Below are 20450 nucleotides of genomic sequence, written 5' to 3' on the forward strand. Positions count from 1 at the left end.
AAACTCTCTTCTTCAATCCAAACTCAAACACCCTCTCTTCTTCCTCGTCTTCTTACAAACTCTACAAAAAATCTCAAAATAAAAAAAAATCAAAACATCACAAAACTTATAAAATAGAGTCACAAGACAATAAAATGGTGATTTACATAGAAGGAGAACTCATTAAAGTATGTATTCATGTTTTGATCTTCAAAGTAGATTTTTTATTTATTTTTTTAAATTTGCCTACAGTTTTCGACACATACATGTCGAATTTTTGGTCAATTTTCGACCCCAACTCATGGATGATATTGTGCGCGGGAGACGTTGTGATGGTTGGATTTGGGGTTTATATGGAGATGATGGTGATGATGATCCACACCCTAGAGTAATGCAGTACTTAATTGATACTAGGTTCTATGGAGTATATCGATGTGGTCGTCTCGTAGTCGATTTGCATCTTATTGCAGCTTTAGTGGAGAGATGGCGCCCGAAGACACACACGTTTCATTTTCGAGCAGGGGAGGCGACAGTGACACTTGAGGATGTCGCACTATTATGGATTTTGCCTGTTGATGGACTACCTGTTACTGGACAGGATATTTCATGGTCGAATGAGCAGTGGCAGGATTATTGTTAAACGTGGTTGGGATATGCTCCTTCAGATGGAGCTTTCAAATGGAGACGGCTCTTTGCAACTGATTTGGCCCTACATTTATGACATTGCACGATTATTGATGACAACACGGAGCAGTGTGTTCAGCAGCATACCAGGTGTTAACTGTTATTGCTACTTGGGGGGGTTATGTGTCCTGACACATCTTCAAGTGCAATCTCGTTGTTGTATTTTCGTCATTTCGAAGATCTTGAGGCAGTGCGTACTTTCAGTTGGGGTAGTGCAGTTCTTGGATATTTGCATCGTGAGCTATGCACTGGGGCTTTACTTAGGAAAGTTGTGGAACAAGACGGCACTGTTGAGTTGGATAAGAGGAAAACTAATCTAGGTGGTGCGCTTACTCTGTTAAAGGTAATATGATTTTTAATACTTTTAAAATTTAAATTAATAGTTTATTAGACTTGCGGTTTTTGATATTTTTTATGTTTAATAATTAGTGTTGGGCATGGTCGAGGATACCTTTACTCGCTTCAGCAATACTACCAGTAGTAGAAGATGATCTCCGTCGGCTTGCATATCCTCACCCTCCTTACGGTGCACGGTAAACATCTTAGTACTAATAATTTATTTATATGAAGGTTAATATATTTACTTAGCAAATTTTCATATGATATTACAGTTGGATCAGACCTACTAGTTACACTCGGTCCTCGCGAAACAATATACATGTTTATCGTACGACGCTCGATCGGATGCTCTGGGATCAGGTTATTATAAGTTAACTGCAATTACGTTAATGTTTGTGGTCTATTTATCAATATATTAAAAAATATATTTTTTTCTAGTTTACATGGATGCCTTATAGTGAACTAGATCCTGAGTTTGGCGTTTTACTTGAGTATCCTGAGATATCCACAACTTTGGTTGTCGAGTTGTCCCCTTATATTTTACGAGAAAGTTGAGATGTATCGTCCGTATAGGGTGCTACGTCAGTTTGGGAGGGTACAACATATACCACCACATCCTACTGATCACGATATTGAGATTAAGTTGCATTCTTATGATCGTCGAGGTGCAGGGGTAGAGATTGGGCTCGTTTTCACCGTATCTATGTTGATAGATGACATAACCGACTTGATTCTTCTGTTGACTATCCATTTATTGAGTTTAGTGGGCATCAGACAGATCCAGGATACTACGAGTGGTATGAGAGGTACACACGTCATTTGATATCACCGATTGACAATCTTGATGATATCGGTTTTCAGGTCGGAGACCCGATTTTACTTGATCTTGTGGTTAGTATTTTTCTCGAAACAACCATTACTTTCGATGTTTTTCAATTTTTTTTTTTCAGTTTTTTAAGTTCTTAAAATTGTAATGCCTTTTATTTCAGGGTAATCAGCTTATATCCATGAGTCTTGCTGCTAGGGCAGTGTCTCGAGATGACGATCGAATATATGATCTGTATCAGGACAACGCTACACGGATGTATGCAGCTGGGACTCAACTTCTACGTAGAGATGGTGCTTCGTCCATCTTACCTCCGATACTTGCCATACCTCCTATATCTTCTCCGCATCGAGATAGACGTACCAGAAGAAGGTCCAGCGCTGCCGAAAGAGCTACTGAATTGGAGCATGACGTAAGACAGACGAGAGAGGGGAACTATTATGCATCTACATCTCGGGTACCTCCATCTGGAGATGTTGCCGGTCCATTTGCTTCTCATACACCCTTTTATGCAGATGTTTTTGTGCATTGAGGTATGGACGATTTATCTACTACACGTGGATTTATGGATATGTTCGGTCCGTCTACATCTCAGGTACCCACATTTACAGATTTAGTTGGTCCATCTATGAATGATTACGTTCCAGATATGCCATTGTCCGATTCTCTAGCTACCCCACATCCTCCTGTTATTGATACTCGGTTCTCTTCATGGGGTCCACATTTGGAGCTCAATTTGGGATACTCAAGTCCCGAAGAGCGGATCCGACCACATTATAATGTTTCCCCTATTCCATATCCACTGGATGACACCCAGTTTGTTGATGATGTACCGGCAGATCCTGCCATTCGTCGAGATGGTAGGCCGCGTAGGACTAGACGAGCACCTGCATATGGCACTGATTCATATAGGCACCGACTTCATAGTGCCAATTTTATTTTCTTGTACTCATTTTGTCTTTGTAGTCATTTTGTTTTTACTATTGGACATATTTGTTTTGTATAACTCTTTTATCTTCTAAAACTCCTTCTGTTTTTGTCTACATGTTTTTAAGATTGTACACTATTTTATTGTGATAATTAGATAAAAATATGCAATGATTAATTTAATACTAATGGAAAAAATATATAAAATATAATAAATTTAATACTAACATCAAACTAATGAATTTAGTTAGAATTGTTTTATTTTGTAAAAAAAAAATCAGAAAATATTAAAATATTAAAATATACATATTTAAAAAATAGACAGAAGGCGCCACTGGTGGTGGCGTCTCCTAAGGGTGCCGCCGTTGGAGGTGGCGCCTCCAGCCGGTGGCGCCTTTGGTGGTGGCGCCTCATGCGGTGCCGCCGTGGGGGGTGGCGCTCAACCCCAATTCGTTTACTCCCTACAAAACAACACCATTTTAAAAACTATTTTCTAAAACAACACCAAAAAAAAAAATTGCCCCAGCATTGCATTCCCCATATAACCTCTAATATATGTTAATGGTATAATCCTAGAATAGTGAAGATGGTTGGTACATTTAGAGCATCTCCAACCTTAAAGCTAAAAATGGACATGTTAGAGCATCTCCAACCATCTCACTTTTGGGATGCTATCTGCTAAAAATAAATGATTATACCATTTATAAACGAAAAACTGAACTCCAACGAGAAGGCTAAATTTTAGCTGGTCAGCTAAAATTAATTGTCCAGCTGCTATATATACCAACTCCTGTTCACACCAGCTAAATGAAAAAATAATAAAATAATAACTTAAGCGGTGGGAGAAAAGGAAACTTCCAAGTATAAAAATTAATTTTGGTTTGTAGAAGAAAGGGGTAATGGCAAATAGGCCCATGACAAGGGTACTTATTTAAAAGAGGGACATCCAACTTTTTTGTCTTTCAAATAAATCCAGCCCATTCAAACTTAATTGCAAATAAGGAAAATCCTTTTATATATACCAAAATTATCCCCAATTCATTGAAACCCAATTCAATTCAAATTTCATGATTTACACCCCAATTTCATCAAATAACCAATTTTAACCTTAATTTCAATTTTGACCCAATTTTGACCCCAATTTTAACCCTAATTCTTATCAATTCCACCCATTATTCTCTAATTTCCTTAACATTACACATTAACCCCGGATTTAAACAAATATATCATATTAACCCCCAAAACTTTTTTTTGCGTAAAATAATTTTTTTTCTGAAATATTTTTTTTCCGGCCAGATTCCGGCGTTGACTTTTTTTTTTATAATTTTTTTTTCTTAAAAAAAAATTTAATTAATATTGTTGTCTTGGCTGCTAAATTACTGTCTCCGGCAGTTATTTAACTGTCGGAGACAGTAATTTAACTGTTAATTGACTTTTTTTTTTCTTCAAATTTTTTTTAATTAATATTACTGCATTCGTTGTTAAATTACTGTCTCCAGCAGTTATTTAACTGTTGGAGACAATGATTTAACTGTTAATTGCCTTTTTTATTCTTAAAAAAATATTTTTAATTAATATTACTGTATTCGTTGCTAAATTACTATCTCCAGCAGTTATTTAACTGTCGGAGACAGTAATTTAACTGTTAATTGACTTTTTTTTTTTTAAATATTTAAATTAATATTACTGCCTTGGATGCTAAATTACTGTCTCCAACAATAATTTAACTGTCTTAGACAATAATATTAATAATATTACTGTTCGAAAAAATAATATTCATAATATTATTGTCCCAAACAGTAATATTATTGTCTGAGACAGTAATTTAGTAGCCAAAACAGTAATATTAATTAAAATATTTTTTTTTTTTAAAAAAATTCAACGTCGAAGACCGGCGGTCAACGGTAGTTGACCGGCCGGAAAAAATTTCCTGAAAAAAAAAAGTTTTCAAAAAAAAAGAAAAAAGAAAGAGTCAACGCCGGAATCTGACTAGAAAAAAAATATTTCAGATAAAAAATTATTTTCTGAAAAAAAAAAAGTTTTGGGGGTTAATGTGATATATTTGTTTAAATCCGGGGTCAATGTGTAGTATTAAGGAAGTTAGAGCATAATGGGTGGAATTGATAAGAATTATATTATTGAGGGTATTTTAGACTAAAGACATGGGAATGGGTTTAATTGAGAGACTGTTTTTTTTGTGGACCAAAATGCATTTAAGTCCCATGTGATGGGCCTTTTTTCCATTCGCCCTAGAAGAAATGAAACTTCCAGTTACCACGTGCCACATATTTATTCTCAATATATGCTTATAATATTTTATTACCGATATTTAATTTAGAAATTAATTAATTAAATAATTTTTATTAATCTATATAATATATAAAAGTTGAATTGCATGCCTAATTGATTGACATTTGTCAATTTCAAATGATGACATGTCTTTAATTTCATCCCATGTGTCCATTTGATTGGTTAAGAAAATTAAGAAAAAACATGTCATCATTTGTATAATTGTATATGTCATTAATTTGCATATATAGAAATTACCAATCAAATCATAATTTTACATTTATCATATAAAAAAGTAAATCGTATGAGATATATATATATTTATAGATATCAATACATAAAATAGAATCATGCGTGTGTATAATGGGCCATGATATATATACCTCGCTTATTTCAATATTAAATTAGAAAAATCTGTATTACCCACATATTATATATATATATATATATATATATAATATAGATTCTTGCGTATCACATATTAATTATTCATTATTGTTTTTTATATTATTACCAAATGTAATGGATTGTTTCTTTTTTCATTGATCATATATAAGTATATAAACCCTCTACCGATTCACTTTGTTGCACCATCATTTTTCATTCGATAAAAAACGTATGGTCAATGTGCATTTTGTTTTGATAAAATCGGCTCCTTTTTGGTATTAGGTTTTCTTGATTTTTTGCAAATGTTGTTATTTAGTTCTTTCGTTATTTTGTATTGATGATTTTTCTTTCATTTTTAATTTTATAATATTGTATTATCTTTAAAATTTCGTAATTATAATTTCAATATATTATATGCTCAAATTTGGTGTTTATACTTTTAATTATTTTATGAAAGAATCATATAGGTTCGTATAAATACATGAATGAATTATCTTTATCTCATGATTTTACCAATATGTTTTATTTTGTTTGTCTTACTAATTAATATTTAAATTTTATTATATTTTTCAGATGAATATCCTCTCGAAAGCTACGTTCGATGGGTTTAGGAAAGACATGTACCTCGCTTATACTTTTAATATGATTGAATCGTCCCGATTGACAGACGATGGTTTGCATAACAAAGAATTGGTATTTGCGAATTGTAAGGGATTGTCATACACGGTTTTGAACGGAGAGGCGAATGTTTTGCCGTTACAAGGTCGTATGATACTGCCTAATTCGTTTACTGGACGGCCGACAAAATTCTCTCAGTATTAAAAATATTGCACACATTCCATTTGGTTCTATCACATTTGAATCGTTTCGTTTATTACGACATTTTTTTGTTTTTTCTATTTCATTTTAAGGTGCTACATTGGTCTCGATATCGATCTGTTTTTATGTTATGTTTGGTACTTTGACATTAATGGCATTTGTTTATTTCATTGGAAAAAAAATATTCTATATTCCTTTCAATATGATGTTAGTTTGCAACAATATACAGTGAACAAATTAAGCGATACAATAGATCATGTGAGTATTCAGTATCCTATTTGATTCGGTTTGGATTTGGTTTGCAATGCTTTGGTTTAGTATGGTTTTGGTTTGGTTTGGTTCGGTTCGGATTCATTTCACTTTCGCTCATATGTATTCTGATGGCAAGTGAAATATGTTCGAGGGGTGAGGAATCCGGTTTTAGAAGAAGAATTATTGTTTCCAAATGCAACTTCTAAAATTGCAATTACCTCCCAAAAGTTATGTACATTTCGAAATGTGTCAAGGCCAGTTTGCAATTAAAAATAATTTTAATATGATTGTGTAAATAACTAATTGAAGATCTACTATTTGAAAAGTGGTATGAAAAAAACCTCAATTGATGAAATAACTAATTGTAATCGTATATATTTGCATTAGTTATGTTTACTTATGCGTAATGTTAAGTTAAATCTGCAGATGGTGGTGCATACACTGTCAAAAAGAAAACATTTGCAAAATATAAGAGCAAAATACCACATAATATTGAAGGGGATATATCGAGTGGAGGTACTAGGCAAGAAGGAACAACAGTTGGATCTTATGGTACTTCATATAATTATTTATATTTCTATAATTTGAAATAAAAAAAAAATGTACTGACTATTTTCTATTCAATGTTTAATGCAGATATTAATATATGTAGCAACGAATGGGAAGCTGGCCCCAGCGGAGTTCAAAATACTTCATCCGATTTGTATTACAAATCTAATAGAAGGTATTTCTTTTAAACTTTTCCTACTTTATATATACTTTTTAAAGTGTAGCATGTGTAATGGTGTTTGATTTAATGTACTAATACTATTATTTTTTCAAATTATATTTCATTGAAATATTATTTTTCTATATTGATTAATTTTATGGTGTTTCATTAAGGATTGGGAAGACGATATCAAAGAGCCAGAAAATTGTACAAGCCGTCACACGAGCTTTAGTTTTAGAGTCTAGATCTACGCATTTGGTTGATGAGGATTTGAGCACAATAAGAGAAATTAGTTCCGACAGTGGAGGTAATCAAAACTGTTCGTATACAATGTAATTTTTTAATACTTTTTATTTCACACGACAAACAAGTTTTTTGAACGTGTTACATGAATTTTATATGTAGATTCCGAATATGTTACGAACGACGACAACAGTGATGATTCAGCGGACTACAATGGTAAAAATTGTACTAGCATTATAGAAATTTATTTCAATTTTTTTTATTGTCGTTTGCCATGCAGTAACCAAACAATGTTTTTCCTTAATACTTACAAATATGACATTTACGTGCAGAATACGACGATCTTGGAGACCAGTCGTACGTGTGTCCATCATGTTCGTCAATGATGTGGTACGGCGAGAGGATTAATAAACACTACAATACAACAAATCCTAAATACTCGATGTGTTGTGCCGATGGTAAGGTTCAATTGCCGAAGTGGAACGATCCTCCACCCCCACTGATGAATTTGTTGTTTGGAAGAGATAGAAGGAGCAAACGTTTTCAAGAAAATATACGATCTTATAATATGATGTTTGCCTTCACATCTCTTGGTGGGAGAATAGAGACGAGTATAAACAGTGGTGCTGGTCCGTACACGTTTTTGCTTCACGGTCAAAATTATCACCTGTTGGGTAGCTTATTACCAGATGAAGGTACAAGACCTAAATTTGCTCAACTGTACATCTTCGATACAGAAAACGAGGTTCATAACAGAATAAATGCCGTGAGGTATAATTGCCCATCTTTTTATTCGTAAACATCAAATGATGAATTAAAAATATATTTTTTTAATATTTTCAATCTTTTTTTTTTCTTTCAGAGGTGGAAATAACTCGAACGATTTGGATCCTGCAATTGTTTCTTCATTGAAGCACATGTTTGACGATTGCAATGTATTGGCGCGGTTATATAAAACTGCTCGGGACAGACATGCGACGGAAGGACTGCAGGGGGTAAAAATGAGATTGGTCAAGAGTAGAAGTACAGATGGTAGGACCTACAATCTACCGAATGCCAGTGAAATTGCTGGACTTATTGTCGGTGACTTTGACAATCAGGAAGGGGTCAGAGACATTGTCGTTGAGACACAGTCTAAGAGACTCCAACGGATCAGTGAGTTGCACCCTTTGTATCTACCTTTGCAGTACCCCTTGCTCTTTCCGTACGGAGAAGATGGATATCGAGAGGACATTCTTCTTAGGGAAAGTGCCGAGAGCAGTACCAGGAAAAGAAGAACTTTGACCATGCGTCAATACTTTGCATACAGAATTCAGAAGAGAATGGGCGAGAGTCAACTGTTATTGAACTCGAAGAAGTTGTTTCAGCAGTTTCTGGTGGATGCATTTTCTATGATTGAGTCGCAAAGATTGAACTTTATACGATTTAACCAGGACAAGCTTAGGGCGGACATGTACAAGGGCATTCAAGAAAGAATTCATAGAGGAGATACTGATGGCACATCGGTTGGTCAACGAATTATTGTCCCATCTACGTTTACGTCTGGCCCAAGATACATGTTCAATAACTTCGTGGACGCGCTCCAAATATGTAACTGGATAGGATTCCCATCATTGTTTATCACGATAACATGCAATCCGCAGTGGCCGGAGATACAAAGGGTGATGAGAGATACAAATTTGAGGCCTGAGGATCGTCCAGACATTCTTTGTCGCATTTTCAAGATGAAGCTCGACAGCTTGATGACTGATATCAAGCAAGGAAATATTTTTGGTCGAATAAGGGCATGTAAGTATGTTATTAAATACTGATACTTCAACTTTGCACACACGTTGCAATTCACATGCACTCTTTATTCACGTGCACTATTTATTTTAAATTGTCTCATTTTATTACACTAATTAAGTTCATGTTAATGGTTACAATTTATTGTATTTCATTTTCTATGCAGACGTATGCACGATTGAGTTTCAGAAGCGCGGACTGCCCCATGCGCACATCCTGTTGTGGTTGCATAACGATGACAAGCCCAAGTGCACGGACGACATCGATCGGATTATCTGCGCGGAAATTCCAGATAAGACGACTGACAGGAAAATGTATAAGCTGGTTAAAAAATACATGATTCACGGACCTTGCGGTCATGCCAACATGAACTCTCCTTGCATGAAGAATGGTGCTTGCTCCAAGCGGTTTCCAAAGAAGTTTGTTCAGCGGACGGAGTCGGATGAAGACGGTTACCACTTATACAGGAGAAGGGATGATGGAAGAACAGTCATAAAGAAGCAAACAATACTTGACAACGGTTTCGTCGTCCCGTACAACCGTGTTCTACTTCTTAAGTATCGAGCACACATCAACATTGAGTTGTGCAATCAGAACAAGTCTATCAAGTATCTGTTCAAGTACGTGAACAAGGGAAATGATCGGGTTACAGCTGCTTTCTATCAAAGTGGGAACACAAATGGCGGTCCCGAAATCCGTGACGAGATAAAGATGTATTATGACTGCAGGTACCTTTCTGCGTGCGAGGCAGCTTGGAGGTTGTTTGGTTTTGATGTTCACTACCGAGATCCCCCTGTATGCAGATTGAATTTCCACCTCCCTGATAGTCAGACGGTTGTGTTTCATGAAAGTCAACAATTAAGCAACGTGTTGAACAGACCGTCAGCAAGACAAACAATGTTCTTGGCATGGTTCGAGGCAAATAAGAGGTATCCCGATGCTAGAAAAATCAAGTACGCAGATTTTCCACAGCATTTTGTTTATCATGATGACGAGTTCTGCTGGGAGCCAAGAAAACGGGGATTTTCTATTGGAAGACTAATGACTGTACCTCCGGGGAAGGGAGAAGACTACTACTTGAGACTGTTGCTCAATGTTCAGAGGGGTTGCACGAGTTACCAGGATATACGAACTATTAGTGGAAGTGTTTACGAAACCTTCAAAGATGCCTGTTATGTATTAGGTTTGCTGGACGACGACAAGGAGTACATAGACGGCATTAAGGAAGTTGTTAGGTGGGCATCAGGCGTATACACTAGGCTGTTATTTGTCATGCTGCTGATTTCCCATAGTTTGAGCAGACCCGAGCATGTGTGGAATAGTTGTTGGTCCGAGTTGGCGGAGGGCATTGAATATCAACAAGGAAAGCGTCACAACAATTCAGGTAGTACTTATGTATTTATCTATATTGTACCAACTAACGTTTCATATAAATGTTAAATAAATTCAAATACTTTCGTTATTCTAATAATATGTTACTAAATGGGGTTCTTGATTCTTGCAGAGTTAAAGTTATCGGATGATACTTTGAAGAATTATACCCTTATTGAGATAGAGAGATACATGCAGAGCAATGGAAAAACTTTGCGTGATTATGCGCCTATGCCATTTCCGGATATATCGTCGATAGAAGAGTTGGGAAATAGGTTGGTGCTCGACGAGTTGGATTATGACCCAGTCGCCATGCGTGCGGAACTTCAGAAAAATCTCTCTTCCATCACTCTCGAGCAGAAACAAGTTTTCGACACAATTATGAGCGCTGTATCAAACGACAAGGGTGGAATGTACTTTTTGTACGGTCATGGTGGCACAGGAAAGACTTTCATATGGAGTACCTTATCTGCTGCTATACGTTCAAGGGGTGAGATTGTTATCAACGTTGCTTCGAGTGGAATTGCATCTCTTTTGCTTCCAGGGGGTAGAACCGGACATTCTAGGTTTGGACTCCCCATCATTGTACATGAGAACTCAACTTGCAGGATTACACAACAGAGTCCCCAAGCTGAGTTGCTGATTAGAGAAAAACTTATCATATGGGACGAGGCGCCTATGATGCACAGATACTGCTTTGAAGCATTGAGTAAGACATTGCAATCTATCATGCATTGCGAAGAACCTTTCGGTGGAAAGGTTGTTGTCCTTGGAGGGGACTTCAGGCAAATATTACCCGTTGTCCTTAAAGCATCCAGGCAGGACATCGTTCATGCCACAATCAATTCTTCACCATTGTGGAGTCACTGTGAGGTTCTAAGATTGCACAGGAACATGAGGCTTCAGGCATCTGATTCACCCGCTGGAGTGCAAGAGATGAGAGAATTCGGCGATTGGATCTTGAGCATTGGTAACGGAGAAGCTGGAGAGACAAACGACGGTGAGGCCACAATCAAAATTCCCGATGAAATGCTCATCCGTGATTCTGACAGTGCCTTTGAGGATTTTATCCAGTTTGTTTACCCAGACATGTTGGATCACATCTACGATCCAAACTTCTTTCAGGGTAGGGCAATCCTTGCACCGACTAATGAATGTGTTGGATTTGTTAACGACTATTTGTTGTCGCTCCTGCCAGGAGAAGAGAAGGTGTATTTGAGCTCAGATAGTGTATGCAAAGATGAAGCAACTTCTGAAGCAGACGTCGAAATTTATTCCACTGAATTCCTCAACAACATATCGTGCTCTGGACTTCCTGCCCACGAGCTGAAATTCAAGAGGGGCGTTCCCGTTATGCTCATCAGGAATATTGACCAAGCTAGAGGATTGTGCAACGGGACGAGGCTTCAAGTCCAACAAATGGGGGCTCACGTTATTAATTGCAAGATTCTGACTGGTAAGAATGCTGGAGATATGGTCTTCATTCCTCGAATGACTTTAATCCCGTCGAATTCTTCTCTGCCTATTAAGTTCCAGAGGCGACAGTTTCCCGTGATTGTATCGTTTGCCATGACGATCAACAAAAGTCAAGGTCAAACACTCTCACATGTTGGTTTGTACCTACCTAGACCCGTATTTAGTCATGGTCAGTTATACGTGGCTCTCTCAAGGGTAAAAAGTAAGAGTGGCATCAAGATATTGATCAAGTCTGAATCTGGTGAACTGTGCAACATTACTAACAATGTTGTTTACAAGGAGGTCTTCCAACGTATTTGAAGGTACCTACTAACTATTTTCAATATTAGTAAATCAATTTACATGTACTTTGTTGTTTATTTACAAATCTTTCATCTAATGCACGTCCAAATCTATCAGATGTGGTATGATTCCTATTATGTTCAAAATATCGTTATGCGGAGGTAGTGGTATATAACTCTTATTAACATATCATTTTTTTTAAGTTGTACTTATTATAGAATTAATAGTACAATGCTGATTGGCCTTGGTGAATGAAATTTTGCAGGTTATTTAAAATATATTGCTCCAGTTCAGAATTGTCGTTCGCATTGTCAAGTTATTGATTTTGATGCAGAGTCACATGGTGCAGTAGATTGCTTCCGTAAATTAGTTTATTAAACTTTTTTTTTATTATGTCATCCGTGGTTGAGTAAACTTAAGTTTTAAGCTTAGCGTTTTGATTTACTACGACTCAGTTTTATTTCGAATGTTATTAGGTTAAATTTGAGATGAATCCTTTTTTTTCCTTTTTACTTTCCGTTTCTCAATGCTTCAATTATTTTTATTGTTGTTATGTAGATAACATATAGATATTTTATTCACTTTTATGGCTGACAACCGTGCAACGCACGGGTGAAGAACTAGTATTGAGAATTTGACATTATAACTTTCTGATATCTATTTATGATTAATTCTTTGGCAGATATAATTTATAAATATCTATTATAATAGAAAAATTGAGAAGTAATTAAATACAATAAATGGTATAAATATAGGTGGTATGATTGGAGTGCAAAATTAAAATTCACTTGCTAAAACACTGTTCCCCACCAATAATAGATATAACATTTGTGTTTTTACCTCACAAGGTTGGAGATGCCCTTATAATTCTTTGGCTGCAGCTGTATGCAATACTCATTCCACTTGTGCAAGACCAAATTAAAGAAAGATTCTAAAAGATTCTATTTTATTAAGATGGAATGACAAGTATGTCCATAAATTAAATTGGCTTTTTTTTCTCATGTAAGACCAAATACAAATAATGGGAAAAAAAACAAAAATCGACACCAAGGTGTCGAAAAATTATGCTACAAATCGACACTTAAGTGTCGAATTTCATAGGTAAAAATCGACATTGACATGTCGAATTTACAGCACAAATTCAAATATCGAATTTTATACCTCAAAATCGACATCTAAATGTCGAATTTTATATCTCAAAATCGACATCTAAATGTCGATTTTTACCTGTAAAATTCGACCTGTACATGTCGAATTCGTTTGCGCGGGATTTTTTTTGGAAAATCGATAATCTAGCTAAAAAACCCATAAATGCATACATTCTTGGGTTCTTCCATCATAGAATCTTCTATTTTGATGTCTTCTGACTCCATACTTGCCATCTTTGTAAGATTTCTAGGTTTTGTGGGTTAATGGAGGAGAAAGGAGAAAGGTCTTGTGGGTTTTGGAAGATGGAGAAGATGAGAGTTGGTCTTGTGGTTTTGTGGTCTTGTGATAGGGTTTTTTGTGCTTTTGAATTTTTGGTCTTGCATATTTGGAATTTTTTATTATTTTAATAAATAAGGATATTATAGTATTTAATTATTTATACATTGAAAATTTTAATTTGGTCTTGCACAAGTGGAATTAGTCTTGCATATAGCCGCAGCCTAATTTTTTTACCACTACCTCCAACTACATTATTTATTATATACGATTTTATTAATTTTGTTATTTGAATATAATATATATTTGTACTTGACTTTCATTGTGACCCCTTTGCAGGGAGTTGTGCATATTTAGTATTATTATAATATGTTTTCTGATACCTTTCATGAACAGAGATTGATGTATATATCGGTTGAGTCATCGATTTTTGCAGGCCACGTAAATTATGCTACTTCGTTCAAGCAAATTTTTTTATTCAAAAAATGGTAAGAATGTTAAAATATAACTTTTAGCTTCCCAAATCCAAGAAGATTGGAGATGCCCTTATGCATAAAAACCCCTTAATCATTAAAATAGGTTCTTTATTTTGTTTTATTATAAATAAATAGAATTTAATCTTACCAGTAAAAGGAAAAATAGAAAAAGAAAAAAGAAAAAGAAGAAACCATAAATTGATCGGTGATGGGTCCCAACTTGAAAGCTTGTTCTGAAAGCCAATCCCAACTCCAAAGCTTGTTCTGAAATCCAACCCAAAATATTTAAACACCCACCTACCTTCTTGAGCGGGAAACTTCAAAACTCGTCAAATTCACATATTTGGAGGGAAAATTCCTCAAACCCTACCACTATATAAAACATACATACACGATAACCCCTTTTTATATTCCTGCGCGCAGAATTTTCTTCAAAAACTTGTCAGTGTCTGCACTCGTTACCTGTTCGACGAAATTCCGCAGTGAACGGAATATCAAAAATCGGCAGCGAAAATGTACGTAGTGAAGAGGGACGGGAGGCAGGAGACGGTGCACTTCGACAAGATAACCGCGAGGCTAAAGAAACTCAGCTATGGGCTGAGCAGCGAGCACTGCGACCCGGTTTTGGTGTCCCAGAAAGTCTGCGCCGGTGTATACAAAGGCGTCACCACCAGCCAGCTCGATGAATTGGCCGCCGAGACCTCTGCCGCCATGACCGCCAATCACCCTGATTACGCTTCCGTGAGTTCAATTCCTCATTTGTTTCTTCTTAAAATGAGAGGATCTATTTCAATTGTGTCTGATTTATGAGATTTGCTTGTGATCTGATTGATATCTCGAGCGTTGTTTGTATCCTTTTGGTAGTTTGAATTTTGTTTCTAATTAATCGGTTATATTAACATTTTTGGGAATGATTTGAGTATGATCTGAAAATTATGCAGTTGGCTGCGAGGATTGCTGTTTCGAATCTTCACAAGAATACGAAGAAGTCCTTTTCCGAAACGTAAGTAAATCGAACTGTTAAAGTATACTGCAAATAATTATCGAGTTTAATTTTATTTTCTGTAATCAAACACTTGCATATTTTACTGCAGGATCAAAGATATGTACAACCATGTTAGCGAGAGGTCGGGATTAACTGCTCCTTTGATTGCTGATGATGTCTACGAGATAATAATGAAGGTACACGTTCTTCAACTAATACAGTATAACATCGATAAATTAATAACCTCGATTAAACAATAGTTTCTCTCGGTCCCAACTCGGTGAAAATATGTTAAATTATTAACTCGATAATTTAATAATTTGCTAAATTAATAGAATTTCCCTAGTCCCGACCGTATTAATTTATAGAGGTTCAACTGTAGTATTTAATCTATAATCTTTGTTGATTTATAGATGGCCATAATTCTATAGGATTTCTGTTAAGCGTAATAGTTCATTTTCTATTGAGTTTACATCTGTTTCCAAGTTAATAATGCTATTTTTTTTTTTTTCTTTTCTAATTCTTCTTTCGGCAGAATTCTACGCGACTCGACAGCGAGATAATATACGACAGAGACTTCGAGTATGATTTCTTTGGTTTTAAAACCCTCGAAAGGTCTTACCTTTTAAAGGTCCAAGGGACGGTTGTTGAAAGGCCACAACACATGTTGATGAGAGTTTCTGTCGGTATCCACAAAGATGATATCGATGCAGTTATTAAAACATATCATCTTTTGTCTCAACGGTGGTTCACTCATGCATCTCCCACCCTTTTTAATGCTGGAACACCAAGGCCACAAGTACGTTTATTTTTTATTTTATTTTTTTGATTTGCATGTTCGATCCTATGTTATTTGATAACATATGTTTTTACAATGGTGTACAGTTGAGCAGCTGCTTTCTTATATGCATGAAAGAGGATAGCATTGAGGGAATATACGATACATTGAAGGAGTGCGCTGTAATTAGCAAATCAGCTGGAGGCATCGGTTTGTCTATTCATAACATACGTGCTACTGGAAGTTATATACGTGGAACAAATGGAACATCCAACGGCATTGTTCCGATGCTTCGAGTCTTCAACGACACCGCTCGGTATGTGGATCAGGGTGGCGGCAAGAGGAAAGGTTGCACAATCGATTCTTTTTTTGTTCCAACGTCGTAAAAACCTTTTGCACTACTATTAATTTTCGACGTTCTCGTATTTTTATGTGATTGTGAATAGGTGCTTTTGCTGTGTATCTCGAGCCGTGGCATGCTGATATCTCTGACTTTCTTGATTTGAGGAAAAACCACGGGAAGGTATATACATTTAGGATTATTTAGTTTAAATACATTTTGATCTTGAATGCCGTATATAATTTTATATTTTCTGTTTTTTATTTGTTTTAGGAGGAGCATCGTGCCAGAGATTTATTTTTTGCACTATGGGTACCTGATCTATTTATGGAAAGAGTTCAGTCTAATGGAAAATGGTCACTGTTTTGTCCTAACGAGTCTCCTGGTTTAGCTGATTGTTGGGGTGCCGAATTTGAAGCTTTATACACTGACTACGAGAGACGGGTAATAAATCCAAGCTGATATTTATATACACAGATTTTTTTTTAATTTTTTTTAAATGTTCAGTGAGTGGTTTTTAAAGTTATGTTATTTTTGGAATCAGGGAAAGGCGAAGAAGGTTGTTGATGCACAGACGTTATGGTTTGAAATCTTGACGTCTCAAATCGAAACAGGGACTCCTTATATGTTGTATAAGGTGAACAATTACGACAATGTTTCACGGTTGTTAATTTTTACATGGTTTATCTTTTTAGCTGACTTAGATTATTTTACTTATTATTATTCCAGGATACTTGTAATAGAAAAAGCAATCAGCAAAATCTGGGCACGATTAAGTCCTCAAACCTGTGTACGGAGATAATCGAATACACAAGTCCAACAGAAACTGCCGTCTGCAATCTGGCATCAATTGCCTTGCCACGTTATGTTAGAGAGAAGGTTATTAATTATTATCGGAGCAAATAAAATATATTACTCATTTTAAATATGTTTTACAATCTCTTAATTTTTTTTATTCTTTTTATTTTTGGCAGGGTGTGCCGATGGAAGCACAACCGACGAAGCTAGTTGGCAGCATAGGTTCTAAAAGTAGATATTTTGATTTCGATAAGCTGGCTGAGGTTTGATATTTTCCTTTTATCAAATTCCTTATTGAGTTCGATTTTATTTGTAATAATAAATGTTGTTTTATTTGTGCAGGTCACCGAATTAGTTACTACAAACCTGAACAAGATAATCGATGTAAATTATTATCCAGTCGAAACTGCAAAGAGGTCTAATATGCGTCACAGGCCGATAGGAATCGGCGTACAGGGTCTTGCAGACACATTTATGTTGCTCGGCATGGCATTTGATTCTCCAGAGGTAAAAGCTTCGAAACTAAAATTACAATTACAATTACAAGTGTTTTTATATGCGACGTAACTAAAATTAAAATAAATGTCTGTCATTTTAATTGTCTGGTGCAGGCTCAGCAGTTGAACAAGGATATCTTCGAAACCATATACTACCATGCATTAAAGGCATCTTGTGAACTAGCTCAAAAAGACGGCCCTTACGAAACATACAGTGGAAGTCCTGTAAGCAAGGTATTTCTCAATCGATCTTTTTAAAAAAAGTTTAAAAAATAAAAAATTAATAAATGGGGTCGTTTTATTTAAAAAAAAATTATGTGGTTCTGTTAAAATTCAGGGAATTCTGCAGCCAGATATGTGGGGAGTGAAGCCTTCAGATAGATGGGATTGGAAAGCGCTTAGGGAAACAATTGCAAATAATGGAGTGAGAAATTCACTTCTTATTGCACCGATGCCCACTGCTTCTACGAGCCAGATTCTCGGGAATAATGAGTGCTTCGAACCGTACACTTCAAATATTTATAGCCGCAGAGTTCTCAGGTTTTAAGTTTTTGTCAATTATTTAACTCGTATTTTTCCAAAATATCTGCCATGATTCTAATTGTAACTAACCATTGGTTTTTTTCAGTGGCGAATTTGTTGTCGTGAACAAGCATCTTCTTCACGATTTGACCGAAACGGGTCTTTGGTCTCCTTCACTTAAGAACAGGATAATTTACGAGAATGGTTCTGTTCAGAATATTCCGGAGATTCCTCAAGAACTTAAACTCATTTACAAGTACGCACGAGCTGCAATATGTTCTTCTTTGTATATATATATAATTTATTTTTCATGCTAATTAATTTTTTTTTTTAATTAGGACTGTTTGGGAGATCAAACAACGAATATTGGTCGATATGGCTGTTGACCGTGGATGCTTCATTGACCAGAGTCAAAGCCTAAACATCCACATGGACCAACCTAATTTCGGAAAGCTTACTTCCCTCCACTTCCATGCCTGGTCTAGGGTAAAACTATACTTAATTTTTCTACTTAATTATCTTATTTTTATGTTCTTTTGGAATTTTATTTTCTATTATTTATCGACCTCGCTAATCTTCCTAAATTTCTTTATCTTTGTTGGGTTGCGAAGGGTTTAAAAACAGGAATGTACTACCTAAGATCACGTGCTGCAGCCGATGCTATCAAATTCACAGTCGACACTACAATGATAAAGGTGGGTTCTTCCCAGTAATAAAATTTTCTTAATTACACCCGTTAATTATATATTTAATTGTGTAATTAAACTTAATGGCGATCGGTTATGCAGGATAAACCTGCGGTGAAAGTTGAGGATGACAATTCTAAATTGGAACAAATAGTGTGCTCGTTAACTAACCGCGACGATTGCTTGGCTTGTGGAAGTTAAGAGAGCTCTGTCTGGTAATTTCGAATGGTGTCTTAACTAATTTTATATATTAAAAAAAAAAGATAACTATAGTGATTAGTTATCTATAATGATTATGGTATGGGTGTTTGTGTTGATCGTAAATGGAAGTTAACTCGATTTCCGCAATGTTGTTGGTTAAGTTAGTTATGTTGTGCTGTACTTTGGAACAAATTTGAATCTTTGTATATATATATTATGTTTTAAATTTGTGTGTTGGTATTTTTTATTTTTTTTTGAAAAGAATTATAATCTAATTAGTTATATATTATGTTTTCAATTTATTTATGCATATTGAGGGACGTTTTAGTTAATAATGGGTTTAATATTTTAGAACTGAACCATCATGATATTGATCTATAAATTGACTTATACCAATTTTATGGTACAATTATTTGATACCCTTAAAAGTTATTATAATTTGTTAGATTATTTGTTTGGAATTAGCATACATTTTTTATTTATTTAATAATTAGGAGAATTACAGGACATGTTGACATACTCTTCCATTCTTCACTTTCAATCGCCTCTCTTTCAACTAAATAATATCTCGTGAAAACTTGTAGAAAAATGAGTAAATTTTTAAGTTTATTATAGAAGCAAAGTGTTGTGTTGTCTAAAACTAATCATGTATTTATCGTTTTCCTTAGAATTAAATATCTTTGATTCAAGTAAATATAAATAAATATCTATTTTTTTTTATTACAACCAATGTCTACAAATCTAACCACTTTATACATATACGTTGTGTACTTAGGTACTATGTGAAAAAACTAGTGTTCGAAAAATCGATTGAGCGGTCGATTAATCGGTTTCCGAGGAGCAGGTGGTCTAGTACCTTTATGTTTTTGATATAAATGTGAGGAAATAAAAGGTTTTGGCCTGTGAAGTGGTTTGAAGCGGGTCAAAAATTGTTCTTGTTGTTGGTTTTTTTTTTTCTTTTTTTCTTTTCTTTTTTTAAATTGTTATAAAACCCAAAAAAACAGTTGGATTTTTAATAAGAATGAGTTTATACTTTATACTTTATTTTGTTTATATTAATTTTTATATTTAAAGAACGTAATGATATATCCTTGCAATATTCAAGCATAATTTTTTAATGCAAAGATTTTCGTTTTATTTGTATTTTGTATTGATTTTTAATATATTATAATCTTATTATTAAAGTTTTATTTTTGTGAGTAGATATATAGTTGGTGAGAATATATATTATGTTTTAAATATATTTTTATACATGTTTAAGTATTTATAAATACTCCTAAAAAAAAAAAGTATTTAGAAATAAGGGTTATTAATGAGAACCTCTCTAGCATTATTTTAATGAGGTTGGATCCAATACCTTTTCCTTTATTAGTG

General features: G+C 35.0%; 3 protein-coding genes across 3 annotated transcripts; all 3 read left to right on the forward strand.

Annotated features, from left to right (window-relative positions):
• Positions 1-2363: 2363 nt before the first annotated feature.
• On the forward strand, positions 2364-11524 carry LOC148771198 (uncharacterized). Its single transcript, XM_088817531.1, has 11 exons — positions 2364-2688; positions 6099-6194; positions 6929-7054; positions 7139-7226; positions 7385-7518; positions 7617-7670; positions 7787-8225; positions 8317-9242; positions 9406-10623; positions 10744-11438; positions 11501-11524. Exons 1-11 carry the CDS (start codon positions 2364-2366, stop codon positions 11522-11524), a joined length of 4125 nt encoding a protein of 1374 aa, XP_088673657.1.
• A 14-nt stretch (positions 11525-11538) lies between these two features.
• Positions 11539-12689, forward strand: LOC148771199 (uncharacterized). The gene has a single exon (XM_088817665.1). The coding sequence runs from the start codon at positions 11547-11549 to the stop codon at positions 12384-12386; it is 840 nt and encodes a 279-aa protein (XP_088673791.1). The 5' UTR covers positions 11539-11546; the 3' UTR covers positions 12387-12689.
• A 1728-nt stretch (positions 12690-14417) lies between these two features.
• LOC105973511 (ribonucleoside-diphosphate reductase large subunit) lies at positions 14418-19302 on the forward strand. Its single transcript, XM_012998543.2, has 17 exons — positions 14418-15010; positions 15211-15272; positions 15364-15451; positions 15790-16053; positions 16140-16380; positions 16479-16555; positions 16646-16816; positions 16917-17009; positions 17102-17251; positions 17347-17433; positions 17513-17677; positions 17782-17901; positions 18005-18207; positions 18296-18445; positions 18528-18675; positions 18801-18884; positions 18978-19302. The coding sequence occupies exons 1-17, from the start codon at positions 14783-14785 to the stop codon at positions 19074-19076; spliced, it is 2430 nt and encodes an 809-aa protein (XP_012853997.2). The 5' UTR covers positions 14418-14782; the 3' UTR covers positions 19077-19302.
• The last annotated feature ends 1148 nt before the right edge of the window (positions 19303-20450 follow it).

This window comes from Erythranthe guttata, chromosome 4 (genome assembly GCF_056151865.1).
Source record: "Erythranthe guttata isolate IM_541 chromosome 4, IM_541, whole genome shotgun sequence".
NCBI lineage: Eukaryota > Viridiplantae > Streptophyta > Magnoliopsida > Lamiales > Phrymaceae > Erythranthe > Erythranthe guttata.

Coding starts and splice junctions, on each gene's coding strand:
- LOC148771199 (XM_088817665.1), top strand. CDS start 11,547: ATGAGAGAATTCGGCGATTGGATCTTGAGCATTGGTAACGGAGAAGCT.
- LOC105973511 (XM_012998543.2), top strand. CDS start 14,783: ATGTACGTAGTGAAGAGGGACGGGAGGCAGGAGACGGTGCACTTCGAC. Junction 15,452..15,789: donor TCTACGAGATAATAATGAAG/GTACACGTTCTT, acceptor TTCTTTCGGCAG/AATTCTACGCGACTCGACAG. Junction 16,381..16,478: donor GGGTGGCGGCAAGAGGAAAG/GTTGCACAATCG, acceptor GATTGTGAATAG/GTGCTTTTGCTGTGTATCTC.
- LOC148771198 (XM_088817531.1), top strand. CDS start 2,364: ATGGACGATTTATCTACTACACGTGGATTTATGGATATGTTCGGTCCG. Junction 7,671..7,786: donor TGATTCAGCGGACTACAATG/GTAAAAATTGTA, acceptor ATTTACGTGCAG/AATACGACGATCTTGGAGAC. Junction 8,226..8,316: donor AACAGAATAAATGCCGTGAG/GTATAATTGCCC, acceptor TTTTTCTTTCAG/AGGTGGAAATAACTCGAACG.